General features: G+C 42.8%; 1 protein-coding gene across 6 annotated transcripts in view; it reads right to left on the bottom strand.

The window, feature by feature from the left end:
• Positions 1–16,717, bottom strand: part of LRP1B (LDL receptor related protein 1B) — a 2,172,167-nt gene that overhangs the window by 321,034 nt on the left and 1,834,416 nt on the right. For all 6 annotated transcript variants that reach the window (XM_073634235.1, XM_073634238.1, XM_073634240.1 and 3 more), the window contains 3 exons: positions 15,348–15,488; positions 7,500–7,687; positions 807–990 (listed from right to left, as the gene is read on the bottom strand). In XM_073634235.1, coding sequence (XP_073490336.1) covers positions 807–990; positions 7,500–7,687; positions 15,348–15,488 — 513 coding nt within the window. The remainder of the gene's footprint in view (positions 1–806; positions 991–7,499; positions 7,688–15,347; positions 15,489–16,717) is intronic.

The raw sequence follows: 16,717 nt of genomic DNA, 5'->3' as shown, positions 1-16,717 counted from the left end.
TGATGTGGGGTTGTTTTTCAGGGGTTGGGTTTGGCCCCTTAGTTCCAGTGAAAGGGAACTTTTAAGGCGTCAGCATACCGGGAAATTTTGGACAAAATCATGCTCCCAACTCTGTGGGAACAGTTTGGGGATGGCCCCTTCTTGTTCCAACATGACTGCACACCAGTCAAGGTCCATAAAGACATGAATAAGTAAGTTTGGGGTGGATGAACTTGACTGGCCTGCACCTCAACCCAATAGAACACCTTTGGGAGTGGAGAGTAGAGATTGTGAGCCAGGCCTTATCATCCACATCAGTGCCTGACCTCACAAATACTCTTCTGGAAGAACAGTCAAACATTCCCATAGACACACTCCTAAACCTTGTGTACAGCCTTTCCAGAAGAGTTGAAGCTGTTATATCTGCAAAGAGTGGGGCAACTCAGTATTGAACCCAACGGACTAAGACTGGGATGCCATTAAAGTTCATGTGAGTGTAAAGGCAGGTGTCCCAATACTTTTGGTAATGTAGTGTATGTTAGATTGCTGATATATGCCTATTTGAAATTTGCATAGTGTGTAAACCTGGCTGGACATATTCCAAACTCCAGACAATTCAGCCAGCCTCAATATCTCTGCATAAACCTTGACATATTCATATTTTCCCTTTAACATATTTTAACTCTACAACAAGAAGGTCCCTGAGGGGCAGAGATAAAGGAAAAGATTGAAATCAGATTGATTATTCCCCGTCTTGCATATTGAAGAAATTCCTCTTTCTCACGCATGGCTTGTCATCTATCAGTACATAAATGCCATTGTGATACCTGATAAAGATTTGCAGGCCTTTGGGTTCTCTGGGTGTATTTCATAGCCATCTGTACACAGGCATTTGTAAGTTCCGTAGGTGTTGATGCACTGCTGGCTACAGGGAAAACCTTCAGAGCATTCATCAATGTCTACGCACGTCTTGCCGTCACTCTTTAGTCGGAATCCTGGCCAGCACTGGCACTGTGGGGAAAGACAAGTAATCATTCTTCCATCGTCTTGTTTTATTCACAGATCAGACAATCTTAAGTACAACTTGGCTTTTTATGACTCAGCTCAAAATGGCATTCACAAGCGATTACTTAAGGGTTTTACTAGATTATGAGAACAGATATTTTTTTTAACAATACACAACAATTGTCCTGTTATTCTCCTGAAGGACACCGGAGCTGGTCCCTTCTGAACTGTTTAAGTTAAAGAAATTAATTGAGGGCTCATTTACTTATTTTTTGATGTGTTAACATACATTATCTCATGGATTAACATGCGTTGTGTCAGGACGGCCCATTGAAATTACAAGCCTGGAAATTGAACATGACCTTTTTTTTTGTAACGCACTTAAACACACTACAGTGCATTGCCTTCACGCATTGGGGGTGAAAAGCATGACATGCAGGGACATAGAGTTTTAATTGGGCTCTTATATCTAAGGATGAGAGGAGTGATTTTGGTGAAAGTGGAAACTTTAAATTTCACTAATCTTGCTTGAGAATCTTCATGAATCTTGCAAACCTTGCTTGAGAAAAAAAAAAGTTATTTTAATTTATTTTGATTTTTTTTGGGGGGGAGGAGGTATATTTTTTTGGGGTGGAGGAAATTGACTGGCCTGCACAGAGTCCTGACCTCAACCCAACAGAACACCTTTGGGATAAATTAGAGCGGAGACTGCGAGCCAGGCCTTTTCATCCAACATCAGTGCCTGACCTCACAAATGTGCTTCTGGAAGAATGGTCAAACATTCCCATAGACACACTCCTAAACCTTGTGGACAGACTTCCCAGAAGAGTTGAAGCTGTTATAGCTGCAAAGGGTGGGCTAACTCAATATTGAACCCTACGGACTAAGACTGGGATGCCATTAAAGTTCATGTGCGTGTAAAGGCAGGCGTCCCAATACTTTTGGTGTTGTGGTGTATCTGTGAGCAGAATATTGTGCATGCTCCACGTTTACATTGGATCGAACAAGAGTACTAAAAAAAAAATGAAATGAACTTTGAAAATGTTACAGACAAGCTCCATATTTTCAAGGAAAAGTGTCATAAGTGAACACATCTGCTTAAACTGGAACAAAAAAATTGTACACAGCTATTTGACATTTTATGACTAGTCCCCTTTTTATTCCTTTTAAAGGATCTTTGAAGACAAGGAAAAAAAGTAAAAAAAAGCACGGACTTCAATTAAGCCTTATAACCGCCTGGGTTTATTTTCCAGCTCACACAACGTGACACTTGAGCGCTTATCAGACAACGCCTTCGGCAAACTAAGAACAGCAAGCAGCCCAAGGAGCCACTGTGACTTTGAATGATTTGTTTCAGGTTATCATCATCATTCTGTTCTTCTCCCAACAGGTTACACCGTGAATCAGCACTTCAGAACATCAAGTAACCTTTAAAAGCGTTGATTCAGTCTGTTGGGTGATAGAGGGGAAAAATGCCAAGGAAAACACTTGAGGGACCAGGTATTGTAAGAGACTATTAAATGTGTTATTGCTGTTGTGCAGAACTGAAGTTTGCTGGACTTACAACCTTAGCTCAGCCCAGAGTAACAGCAGGACAATTATTTTTATTCACTTGTATGAACTCTAAAAGGACAGAACAATATGGTCCCAGGTTAGCCTTTCAATGCATCAAAAATGTACTTTGGATCAAAATAATCGAAGGTAAACCCTTTAGGCTGGCTTCACACCTTTTCATTTCAGTACATGGTATTATGTGTGTTTCAGCATTTGCTACTGTAATGCCCTGACCACACAATCGGACTTTCCGACAACAAAGCGGTGGATTTTTTTTCGAAGGATGTTGGCTCCAACTTGTCTTGCATACACACAGTCACACAAATGTTGGCCAACAATCACGAACGTAGTGACGTACAAGACGTACGGTGAGCCGATAAAAAGGTAGTTCAATAGTCATGTGATATCTCCATCACGAACGCTAGTTTTACAAGACCGAGCGCTTCCGCCTCGTAATTGATTCCGAGCACGCGTGGACTTTTGTGTGACGGACTTCTGTACACACGATCGGAAAGTCCGACAACAAAGTTTTGATGGTGGAAAATTTGAGAACCTGCTAGCCAACATTTGTTGGCAGGAAGTCCGACAACAAATGTTCGATGGAGCATATACACGGTTGGACTTTCAGCCAACAAGCTCACATCCAACATTTCCCGTCGGAAAATCTGACTGTGTGTATGCGGCATAACGCACAATTGGTGGTGCATTGTGGTGCAAAGCTTAGTAAATAAAGTAAAACTTCACTTTGCAAAGAATGCCCAATCATGTACAAGGAAAATAAAAAAGAAAAGCATTTATTTGCACATTATTGGATGATGGAGGTCAACAGAGATTCACTTCATTCAATAGGTTCTGGAGAAAATGTCCTTGCAAAATGAATAGTCTATTTGCCTTCATTAAATGAACCCTAATGACTAAGGCCTCTTTCACATGGGGCGGAATCCATCAGGTGGATCTGCCTGCTCAGCGAGGAATCTGTACACTGATCCCCGCTGAGGACAGGTCCGTGTCTGCTCCACTTATGCAAAGTGGACGCGGACACAGCCTGCTATTCTCTATGGGGCGGTCAGATGGAAACGGACCACCTGCCCATTTCCATCCGACTTTCATTCGATACAATTCACTAGACGGATAGGGAATGGATCTCCATCTGTCTGTTTTGGCAATCTGGATTGGATCGGATGCAGGTGGGTGTAAACCGACACATGGCCGTTTACATGCGCCTCCCCATACATAACAATGAGTGGTCCGATCGGGTTCACTTGAAAAATGGACAGACGGAACCGATCGGTTCACTGTTGTGAAATGGGGCTAAGGGTAAATATTTTCCTTATATTGTTGAAAAGATCTTGCTGATCAACGTGTTTTTCTGTTACCTTTTTTTTTTTTTTTTTTTTTGCACAGTTAACAGATATAGTGATAGATGTATTTTGCTATATTTATATCCTGATTTTAGATGGGCAACCAGAGTTAAGAGTGGTACAGTGGGGACGGAAAGTATTCAGACCCCCTTAAATTTTTCACTCTTTGTTATATTGCAGCCATTTGCTAAAATCATTTAAGTTCATTTTTTTAATCCTCATTAATGTACACACAGCACCTCATATTGACAGAAAAACACAGAATTGTTAACATTTTTGCAGGTTTATTAAAAAAGAAAAACTGAAATATCACATGGTCCTAAGTATTCAGACCCTTTGTTCAGTATTTAGGAGAAGCACCCTTTTGATCTAATACAGCCATGAGTCTTTTTGGGAAAGATGCAACAAGTTTTTCACATGGATTTGGGGATCCTCTGCCATTCCTCCTTGTAGATCCTCTCCAGTTCTGTCAGGTTGGATGGTAAACGTTGGTGGACAGCCATTTTTAGGTCTCTCCAGAGATGCTCAATTGGGTTTAAGTCAGGGCTCTGGCTGGGCCATTCAAGAACAGTCACGGAGTTGTTGTGAAGCCACTCCTTCATTATTTTAGCTGTGTGCTTATGGTCATTGTCTTGTTGGAAGGTAAACCTTCGGCCCAGTCTGAGGTCCTGAGCACTCCGGAGAAGGTTTTCATCCAGGATATCCCTGTACTTGGCTGCATTCATCTTTCCCATGATTGCAACCAGTCGTCCTGTCCCTGCAGCTGAAAAACACCCCCACAACATGATGCTGCCACCACCATGCTTCACTGTTGGGACTGTATTGGACAGGTGATGAGCATTGCCTGGTTTTCTCCACACATACCACTTAGGCCAAAAAGTTCTATCTTGGTCTCATCAGACCAGAGAATCTTATTTCTCACCATCTTGGAGTCCTTCAGGTATTTTTTAGCAGACTCCATGATGGCTTTCATGTGTCTTGCACTGAGGAGAGGCTTCCGTTGGGCCACTCTGCCATAAAGCCCCGACTGGTGGAGGGCCGCAGTGATGGTTGACTTTCTTCAACTTTCTCCCATCTCCCGATCTCCCGACTGCATCTTTGGAGCTCAGCCACAGTGATCTTTGGGTTCTTCTTTACCTCTCTCACCAAGGCTCTTCTCCCCCGATAGCTCAGTTCGGCCGGACGGCCAGCTAAAGGAAGGGTTCTGGTCGTCTCAAATGTCTTTCATTTAAGGATTATGGAGGCTACTGTGCTCTTAGGAACCTTAAGTGCAGCAGACATTTTTTTGTAAGCTTGGCCAGATCTGTGCCTTGCCACAATTCTGTCTCTGAGCTCTTCAGGCAGTTCCTTTGACCTCATGATTCTCATTTGCTCTGACATGCACTGTGAGCTGTAAGGTCTTATATAGACAGGTGTGTGGCTTTCCTAATCAAGTCCAATCAGTATAATCAAACACAGCTGGACTCAAATGAAGGTGTAGAACCACCTCAAGGATGATCAGAAGAAATGGACAGCACCTGAGTTAATTATATGAGTGTCACAGCTAAGGGTCTGAATACTTAGGACCATGTGATATTTCAGTTTTTCTTTTTTAATAAATCTGCAAAAATGTCAACAATTCTGTGTTTTTCTGTCAATATGGGGTGCTGTGTGTACATTAATGAGGAAAAAAATGAACTTAAATGATTTTAGCAAATGGCTGCAATATAAAAAAGAGTGAAAAATGTAAGGGGGTCTTAATACTTTCCGTCCCCACTGTTTATGCAATTTATGCTGTATCTCAAAAACTAGAGCTGATAGGGAAAAAATGGTGCCATTTTTGGAATCAGCGAGTTAAATATACCCAGGAACGGGTCTAATATTTGAGGCATCAAAATGTGTGTTGGCTTGCTTTATAGTGGACTTCCAATGTATTCTGACCACCACACATGGTGGAAAACAATCACAAGATCCAGTGAACTGTGGAGTAATATGCCCATAGGTGGCTTTTATTCAAGAGTATTAAGAGACCAGTCATGGCACCCTAGCAATCAGGTAGGAAATCTAATTAAGGTGGAGCTACCAGTTAGGAATTCAGTACGCTATATAACCATCCTTCCTCAACTTTGCATACAGCATATCTTTTTTTTGGACTGTAGCAGTGGTGGAGCAGAAGCATGAAAATAAAAATGGCCCTAGCTGTGCAAATTTAATCTGCATAGAGTATGGGCTAGGTGGTACATTGTAGCAAAGTGTAATTTCTTCAGGCTCGGTTCACACTGGGGCAACACGACTTCAGCGCGACTTTGCACGGCGACTTCGACGCGACTTCGACGCGACTTCGACGCGACTTTAGCAAATTACAAGGCGACTTGAAGTCGCCTGCATGACAGGCGACTTCGCCTGTGGCCAATCAGCTCTCTGGGAGGGAGGGGGGGAGGGAGGGGTTTTCCCTGCAAAGTCGCTTGACTTTACAGAGAGATCCGACTTGGAGGCGACTTCCATTGATTTCTATGGTACAGGTCGCCTACCAAGTCGGATCCAAGTAGTACAGGGAGTACGCTCTGAAGTCGGAGCGACTTCAGTAGTGTCATTTAAGACGCTCCCATTCACTCTCATGTGAATCTCTTTCTGGGGCGACTTGGGGCGACTTGAGGGGCGACAAGTCGGATCCCAAGTCGTCCCAGTGTGAACCGAGCCTCAGTGTTGTCACGTGAAAAGCTATAATAAAATATTTACAAAAATGCGAAGGGTGTACTTTTGTGAGATACTGTATATATAGATATATCTATAGATATATATCTTTTTTTTAGATATATATCTATATCTATATCTATATATATCTATATCTATATCTATATCTATATATAGATATAGATATAGATATATATATCTATATCTATATCTATATCTAGATAGATATAGATATAGATATAGATATATATATATATATATATATATATATATATATATATATCTATCTATCTATCTATCTATACAGATAGATATATAGATAGATATATAGATATATAGATAGATAGATATATAGATAGATAGATATATAGATATATATGTATAGATATATATAGATATATAGATATATCTATATATATAAAAACTATATATATATATATATATATATATATATATATATATATATATATATATATACATACACCATATTTACTGTATTGGGAAGTCTGATCGAGGAAGAAGGAAGTCAATAATCTTCCTCCTTCCCCCAGGATTCTTTCTTCCAGCTCAGAGGTGGTGAATTGGGGAGGGTGAATTCTAACACATCTAATGGTTTACTGATGAGTAGTAGGTGTTTGGGAACAATTCAAAAAGCAAATTGGATGACATCCCTTTTTCAAAACAGTAGCACCTGACTTTGGTTGTTCTTTAATAGGCAAGATCCACCTGCTATCTATATAGTATTAAGTACAGTACAGTTCTGACATAAAACAAGCAGTAATATTGAAAGACTTCACGTTGTGTCCTCCTCCCTACACACCCAGATGATAAAAGGGACAGCGGCTCCGCAGAAAGCAAATTAGCGCCATGAATAATTCATTTGTGCGACTTTCTTCCAATGTAATCTTATAAATATTGACTGCTAACCTTGTATCCAACTGGGAGATCCAGACAATCTTGAGAACAACCACTGACTCTTTTACTTAAACACTCATTTAAATGGCAGCTTCTCTCATCAGATCCGTCTCCGCAATCATCCGCCATGTCACAAAGAACTCCCTCCGGAACGCACATTCCATTTTTACACATGAAAGACGAGTTGTTACACGACTGTTCTGAAAAAAGAAAGAAATAAGGTACAAGAATGAAAATACTTTGCCGTTAGCATTTGGGATGGCATGGCGATGCAAAGTGCCATCATAATGACAGATAATTTAACGATTGTTATCTCTCCTTAATAGACCCAACAGCAGCTTGAACTGAAATGCCCCTAGGAGCATAGCTTGGAGACAAGGACAGAGCGCTGTCATATTATAGCAAAGGACAGAGCGCTGTCATATTATAGTAGGAAGTGCCTGAACTAGGGCACTTATGGCAGGATCAACAGGTATTGATTTAAAAAAAACTGCAAATTGCAATATTTTGGAAAAGTCTAGCAAGATTGTAAAGGAAGGTAATCATTCACACATCATTCATGAAATGCAAGCAGTGTAAGTAATTGAATGTAAATCTGTATCGGCCTCTTGCAGTCCCTGTACAGTGTGCACAGTAGAGCTTAGAGTGGTGGAGGCAGAAGCAATACACAGAGCCAATCAGGTGTGCTTCATTGCAAGAAGCATGCTGATAGAAGGAGAGAGAATAGAGAGTTAATCAGTATGCTGCTTCTCCTTTTACTGTCTAGCCATAGGCTGGTTGTGGGGGAGGAGACTTGGAAAGTGAAAGTGAAACTGCAGCAGAGAAAATCAGCCTTCCCCGGAATTCAGCTTCTTCTTTAGTTACAACTACTTGTTTATATTAGGAAGTACCTCTGTTGTAAGTAAAAAGTTGTAAAGTCTCATGTTTTTTCATAGAATGTATTAGGGTGAAAAACCTCCCGTGCTGCAGCAGCCTCCCAGAGCCCCCCCTTTTCTTACCTGAACCTGATTGTTTCACCAATGTTCACAAGCCCAGCGACTCCAGCCGCTGTCTCAGGTCCTCATTGGATAGATTGGCAGGTGCAGGAGCCATTGGCTCCTGCTGCTGCCAATCAAATCCAGTGACACCGGAGACAGGGGTGGGGCCGAGTCAATGTTAATGTCAGTGTCAATGGACGCAGCAGCAGGACTCGGGAGAGTGCCCAGGGAAAGCGGCTCTCCGTGGGGGCACCCGATGCAGAGGAGGTGCCAGGAGCGCAGCAGGGGCACCCCAGAAAAGGAGGATTGGGGCTCCTCTGTGCAAAACCCTTGCACAGATCAGGTAAGTATGACATGTTTGTTATTTAAAAAAAAAAACAAACAAAAAAAAAAACAAACCTTTACAACCACTTTAAAATGGTATTAAACCGCCTGCGTTTTTAGCTTAGCGCATGATAAAATAAACATTCCTAAGTAAACTATCTGTTAAATTTCTTACCCCAGCATTTAAAGTTTACAATTTTCAATGCTGCTGGCTTCTGTCCTCTTAGTGCTTCTTCCCTGAATGTCCGGTCTTTAAATGAAAATGTGGACAATGCAGTATGGAGCCAATCTTGGGGAAGGGGTGTGTGTTGGGGGGGGGGCAGGGTAGTGTTTTGTCATTCCAGGCTATTTGGCTGTGTGTTTCTGTTGACGCACACAATGTAGGGAGACACAACTCTACTCTCTGCATGCAAGACTGTGCAAGAGAAAGGAGTAACCCTGAAACAGGTAACCTGGGGCAGCAGTCACGGCACCAGCTTAAACTGGAACAAAGGCAAGGATTGAAAGATAATAAAAATCTGCATGCTCAGTAAGTGATTAAATCAGCTGCTGAAAGTGCTTAAAACACAGAGGGTTTAATATTACTTTAATGCTGTAAACTACTGTATATACATGGTCTATATAATCAATTCAGTAGGAAGCTAGAAAAGCAAGGACATGCTTACAACTGAAGGAAGATGAGTTTAACCGCTACATACACTAATGCCGTGTACACACGAGCGGATTTTCTGTCGGAAAAAACTTGGATGGTTTTTCCGACAGAATTCCGCCCAAGCTTGGCTTGCATACACACGGTCACACAAAAGTTCTCTGAACTGTCAACCGTCAAAAACGCGGTGACGTACAACACTACGACGAGCCGAGAAAATGAAGTTCAATGCTTCCGAGCATGCGTCGAATTTTTTCCGATCATGCGTAGGAATTTTGCTTGTCAAAATTGGTACAGACGATCACATTTTCGGATAGGAATTTTTTCCGACCAAAAAATTGAGAACCTGCTCTCACTCTTTTGCTGGCGGGCATTCCGCCAGCAAAAGTCCGATGGAGCAATGCACTAGGGTACAGTGTTACATGACTGAGTGATTGTAATTCAGAGTGTAACAGCACTGAATTCTGAAAATTGTCCTGGGCAGGAAGGGGGTGGAAGCGTCCGGTACTGAGGTGTTTAAAGCTGTATTAAACCCAAAAGCAAACATTTATTATATTGTAGCTTACCAATTCTTAGATGTGATGGATTCATGCGTTTTCTTTTTTAGGCTTTCTTTCTCTTAATTTTCACCTGGTGATCCAGCCAGCAAGTCTGTTGTTTTTTTGTTTTTTTTAACAGAAAAGCTCTCTTGCAGTTACAGGAAGACATATCATTTCACACTGGCAGGGGTGCCTAAAAGGATCAGCTTTTATTTATGTAAAACCTTTATCCCAAAAGATTTGTTGTAACTGCTTATAAATATAAAGTGTTAGCTGGAGTTTGGCTTCAATTTGTTAGTTCATTTAAATATAGTAGTACTTCTAATGCCACGTACACACGATCGGACTTCTCGTTGGAAAAAGATATGACGGCTTTTCCAACGGGATTACGCTCAAGTTTGCCTTGCATACACACGGTCACACAAAAGTTTGCTGAACTTACGACCGTCAAGAATGTGGTGATGTACAACACTACGACGAGAAAATGACGTTCAATCCTTCCGAACATGCATTGAATTGTTTCCGAGCATGCGTCGGAATTTTGTGCGTCGGAATTTTGTGCGTCGGAATTGCCACAAACGATCGCATTTTCGGATAGGAGCTTTTTCTGACTGAAAAATTGAGAACCTGCTCTAAATCTTTTACTGGCTGGAATTCGGCCAGCAAAAGTCCGATGGAGCATACACACGGTCGCATTTTCCGACGAAAAACTCTTATGCCGCGTACACACAAGCGGACTTTCCAGCGGACAATCCGATAGTGCGTGGGCTAGTCCGATAGCTTTTCGGGATAAAAATCCGACGGACCTAGAAATAGACGGACTAAAATTTCGGAAAACTGTTCATCTGTGTGCTGGTCCGACGGACCAAATACAATGCAAGGGAAACTATTGGCTACTGGCTATTGAACTTCCTTTTTTAGTCCTGTTTACGACATCACGTTCAAACCAAACAGACTTAGTCCTATCGTGTGTGGCCAAGTCCGTTGGTTCGGAAAGTCCATCGGACCTAGTCAGAAAGTCAGTCGGAAAGACCGTCGGACCTAGTCCGCTGGAAAGTCAGCTCCTGTTTACGCGGCATTATCGGTCTTTTGTGGGCCGAAATTCCGATCATGTGTACGCGACAATACACTCTCCTCCCCCCAGACTGACAATGCTGCTGTCCAAAGGTGCCCCTTGTTCTCCTTCATCCAGAATGGGGGCACTCTAATACATGGGGTGTGTTACTGGCCAGATCACCAGGTGAAAACAGAGGGAAAAAAACCTAAAAAACAGAAAACAAATGCAGCCACCACATCTAATGATTGCTAAGCTGCAAAATTTTTGGTTTTGGGTTTAATACCACATTACCCTTGTTATTGACCTGGGAACCATCTGACCTGCTTCTGGAATAGCCTTGCCTGTAAAACCTCCGTGGTGGAACCACACTTTTACTGCTGCGCTAGTGCAAGGGATTAAAGCATGCGGTAAGGAGGCGATACAATGCCGCCTGTCAAATTCTCTCTGTAGAGCAAGTTGATCGCGGCTCACTCTTCAGAGACCAATGTTAGTGTGAACAAGCCCTAAAAGTCATAACATACATAAAGCTGAAAGCAAATAATATTAATATTGATCCAGATCTCTACATTGGACCTGTGCAGGGGACAATTGTGGTGGAAAGATGGCCAAATATGGACAGTTGAGAGCTCCATCTACAGGAAGAAGATGTGAAATCAGGTGAACTTTAACAGCGCTCGCTTGCTGCTAAAAAGCCAAATTATTGTCGGTTCGTATTTGTTCTCGCCAAGCAGGCGGAAGTAAGCTGACGCGACTAAAAATAAACAAGAAAACAAGCAAATTACCAATCTGAAAGGCTTCCTCTTGAATTTATTATGTTTTAATGATCAAGCTTTTCACAACGCAATAATTTTATCGCAAAAAAATAAGAAAAACTCACGTCAGTTGCTTAAGAGTGAATTGTCAGTTCTCTAAGAGAACATCATTTATCTTCATCTAAACATTTTACAAACTGAATTAGTTTGTAGCCTTCGTTTAAGCAGAATTGCCTGACACCGTGCAGACTTTTTAATTGGCGGCATTCAGAGTCTAACAAATGTACAGCGTGCTTCCAGATGAGGGTAAGTGGTGATCTAAAACGCTCAGAACACATGCCTGTGACTTTTTACATGGCTCTGTTCAATTCATTCCACCAACTCCGGGTTTTCTAGACTCTATCTATCTATCTATCTATCTATCTATCTATCTATCTATCTATCTATCTATCTATCTATCTATCTATCTATCTATCTATCTAATAGTACAAAGACCAGTGGCGGCTGGTGCTCAGTTTTCTTGAAGGGGCCTCCCCAGCCAGCCAAACTCACTCGTTCGGTGCCCCCCTGTCGCTCGATCGCTGCATCGCTCGCCCATCGCCCGCCAACCCCATCCAGGTCATGGCTTCCTCCAATGGGTCTCCTTCCAAGTCCCGGCGGTCGCTTCTCCTCCCTGACAGTCAGAACTTAGGACCCACGGCCAATCGGGTCTTAGGACTCCTGGCCAATTGGGTCTCAGTACCCGCTTCCTGGTTGGCCAGGAGGAGAAACAGGAAGACATTAGGGAATATTATTTGCTAATGTCACATAACTGGGTGGGCTCGGGGCACAGTGCTCTGCGCCCCGAGCCCACCATTTTTGAAGCCCACCATTTTTTAAAGCCTCTTGCTTTAATCAAAGGCTTCTAAAAAAAAAAAAATGGAATTGGAATTGGAATTCCATTGGAATTCATGCGTCCAGCACCCTGCATGTAGATTAGAGCCTGGACACATTGGATTAGAGGGGTGGAGTCCCTGCGCCCCGAATGGAGCGGCTGCCACTGACAAAGACTAAACTTTATCTAATGTAAAACTATATAACCTGCACACAAGTGGATTTTAATACTGTTCTAATACTGGATGACACACACACATACATACACACACTGTGTTTTGTATATATTTTATTACTGTAGGCTATCATCCTCCCTACACATGCTATACTAATACTGTAGGCAGCGGCAGCCCCTGAGGGTGTTTGCGGGTGCTATAGCACCACCAAAAAATTAGATAGAATTCCCCTAACACCCAAATCAGCATCAAATGCATCCCAGCAACAATATTAATAAAAGTATAAGAAAAAGGGCATGGGAAATGAGGGAGCTTTGTGGGTGCTCAGATAAGGCCCCTTTCACACGGGGCGGATCCACTCAGCAGAGTCTGCCAGCTTAGCGGGGGATCACTCTGTTGATCTCCGCTGAGCTGGCGGATGACAGGTCCATCTCTGCTCACTGAGCGGGGAGGGACCTGTCAGAGCCCCACTGATTCCTATTGGGAGACAGCATGTCCGTTTCATCAGATCTCATGCAATCCGCCAAAACAGATGGCGAATGTATCGCCATACATGTGTTTTGAACGGATCGGATGGCAGACAGGTGTCAGCGGACACATCTCCGCTGACATCCGCCTGCCCATAGGAGTCAATGGATGGCCTGCTCGGATCCGCCTGAAAAATGGACAGGAGGATTTGAGCGGGCCTTTGGTGTGAAAGGGGCCTAAGTGAAACTACAGAACACCAATACTGATGGTTATTACTGTGCTGGGGTTTAATATTTTGCTGAGGCTTATTGCTTGCTCTGACACTAACTGGGGTTATCATTATTGGCCTTGACACTTGCTAGGAGTTATTTTTGAGTGTTGTCTCTGCTGGCCCTGGCACATGCTGGGCATTATGGCTTTGATTTATGATTGCTGACCTTGTCACTTGCTGCAGGCTATGTCTGATCCTGACACTTGCTAGGGGTTATTGCTGACCCTGACACTTGCTGGATGTTATCATTGCTAGTCCTCACAAATGCTGGGGTTATGGGAGTTGTCATTGCTAGGCCAACACATGCTGGGGGATATTGCTTTGTGTTATCATTGCTGGCCTTGATACTTGCTGGGGGGGTATTTCTGCTCCTGACACTTGCTAAGGGTTAATGCCGGACCTGACACTCACTTGGGGTTATTACTGGCCCTGACAAATGTGGGGGAATATCTTTGCTGACCCAGATATCGATGAATTATTGCTGCCACTGACACCAATATTTAGGCTAGCTTTACACCAACAATCTCTTTAGTATACCCCCAGGCCCTATTTTATCTAAACTAGGGATGAACTAATATCAGTGTTTTAAGACTGAGCACGAGTACCAATACAGTACTTGCCACCACCACCGATACCCATTTGTAGTGTCATGGAAAAGTTTTTTGTAGGACTCGTTCACACCATACATGCATGAAAACTGATAGGAAAACTGCACAGATTTCACTTGCCGAGGCATCAGTTCAACATGAGTTTTCATGTGCATTTCAGTGAGTTTTTACAGCCTGTTCACATATGTGCAGGTTGGCCACAGTGGGATTTTAAAAAGGCTCCTGTGCAATTTTAGTCCCTTTCAGGTGTGATTTCTAATCTGCATTCTAATTTGCATTGGAATTGCACCTGCACCGCTGAACGAAATTGCACCGGACTGGGCTTTGAAATCGCACTGCAAACCGGCCTGCACATACTGTATGTGAACCAAGTCTGAAGATATCAGTATTGGAGCATTAGTACTCATGCTAAATGCTTAGTATCAGCACCAATACTGATGCCGATATTGGTGCAATACTAATCTAAAATTTAGAAAAGCTTTATGTCATTTCCCACAGCCAGCCCTAAATACTAAATAATGGTTTAGGAAGACTTAAACAATCACATCTTGATTAATAAAAGACACCTGTCATGATAGAAATGAATTGGCTGTCATGCTGACTTCAATACATTAGGTCCCTCATGTGGAACAAGTCTGGGGATAAGGATTTCTGACCTTCAGCCCAGGTTCACACTGAGCTGCGGGAATGAAGCTGAATGAAGTTTTCACTCCTGCATGTCAGTCCCGATTCGGCCACGATTTCAGAGACATCTGTGCAGATTTCTGCACAGATGTCAATGTAAATCGCAGCCTGACATCGCAAATAGTAGTACAGAAACTACTTTTTGAAATCGGTGCAGATGCGGCCTCGCACTGATTAGGATGGTGCCATTGACGGCAATTGTCGCTGATTTGACATGTGATTTGATATGTCAAAACGCTCCAGTATGAACCAGGGCTTACTGACATTTCTGATTGATCAGTTGTTCATATAATCACCTGGCAAGTCATATAAGTGTCTTTTCTTATAGTAGAGAGCTGGACCATACATGCAGTGCAGAAATTCTCTCTTTTCACTTGTTACAAAATGTTTTTTTATTTTCCAAAAGAGGTAAGAATATATTACAACACATAAATCTACCAGACATGGTAGTTTGAAACGGAATGAATGGTTGAACCTTCTACCTGTATTAAGGCACTTTCTGTTTACAGGGGCTTCATCTGACCCATCTCGGCAATCAAAGTCACCATCGCATTGCCACTGGTAATTTAGCAGGCAGCGTCCATCAGCGCAAATAAACTCATCAGGAGCACATTGGCGATAACCTGAAAAAGCAGCATGACCGAAAAGAAAAATTTAAAATGTTGCAACTATGTACAGCGCGGCAAGCATTATCTGCAATAAATCACAGACCTATCTGCTAATGTGATTTTTTTTTTTAATAATTTAAAAGAGAAGTATGGGATTTTTTTTTTAAGCATACTTACCTAGGTGGATGGGGCATCAGTCAAATGCTCTAAGGCTGAGAACCGAGCGATCAAACATCGCCAAGCACTCGGTTCTCAGTGCTCCCTGAGCAGAGCTGGTGACTGTCAGTCACTGTCATTGGCTCTCTGCTCTGCCCCCTCAAGCTCACTGGAGCACTGGGCTGTGAAGGTGGAGGGAGCGGCCGGCTCAGGCTCTCACCGACTTGCTGAGTGGCTGAGTCAGGTACCGGTCCATGCATCTGGGCAGATCCCGACCATATAGCCGTAATATTTCTCGAGCCTGGAACGGCTCTTTGACGTCAGCTGACAGCAAGCTTCAGCCCCCTGCCTGCTGAAAATGGGTCCCAAGAGTGCAAAACAATCTGCACTCCTGTGATCCACAGGAGAAGTACAAACAAAAGAACTTTGGCTGTACTTCTCCTTTAACTTCTTATAGGAGAAGCAGGGCCAAAGCTCTGGCCCTACAAAGATTTGGCCCTACTTCTCCTGGGGATCACAGAAATGCAGCTAATTTGTTTCGGAAACATCCTCGTAATCCAAAGCACTTTAAAGCAAATTTCCCCATAAGAATAAATGGAAACTCAAATGATTCATTCCACAACCATTTATTCATAAGTCCTTCAGTTTATAGTCCATATAAAAAGATTATAGCAATGTGATCGGTTGTGTAACCATAAAATGTCCATCCACAAATGGAAGCCTCCACAAGGGGATTAGAAGCAAAATCCTGCAGGAGCTACAGAGTATAAAAGAGAGGAGAGGCGCCTTTAAGTGTAGCAATATGGTTACATTTAATGAAGGTATGACATTTAGCAACTCACATAGTTGATTAACCACTTCCGGACAAGCCGGCGCAGTTTTACTGCGGCAGGTTGGCACCCCTGCACGAAATCACGTTACTGTACATGATCTTGTGGGGTCCGGATAGCAGGCGCGTGCACGTCCGGGTGCAGATGCTCGTGGCCGACAGTCGCGATGACCGCCGGCCATGAGCAATTGTGACCAGGAGAAACAGAACAGAGACGAGTGTTCTGTTCTGTTCTGACAGGAGTGACAGATCGTGTGTT

The sequence above is a fragment of the Aquarana catesbeiana genome, linkage group LG06 (genome assembly GCF_042186555.1).
Source record: "Aquarana catesbeiana isolate 2022-GZ linkage group LG06, ASM4218655v1, whole genome shotgun sequence".
Classification (NCBI taxonomy): domain Eukaryota; kingdom Metazoa; phylum Chordata; class Amphibia; order Anura; family Ranidae; genus Aquarana; species Aquarana catesbeiana.
Note: the sequence above shows the minus strand (reverse complement) of the source record. Positions and strands in the feature narration are given on the sequence as shown.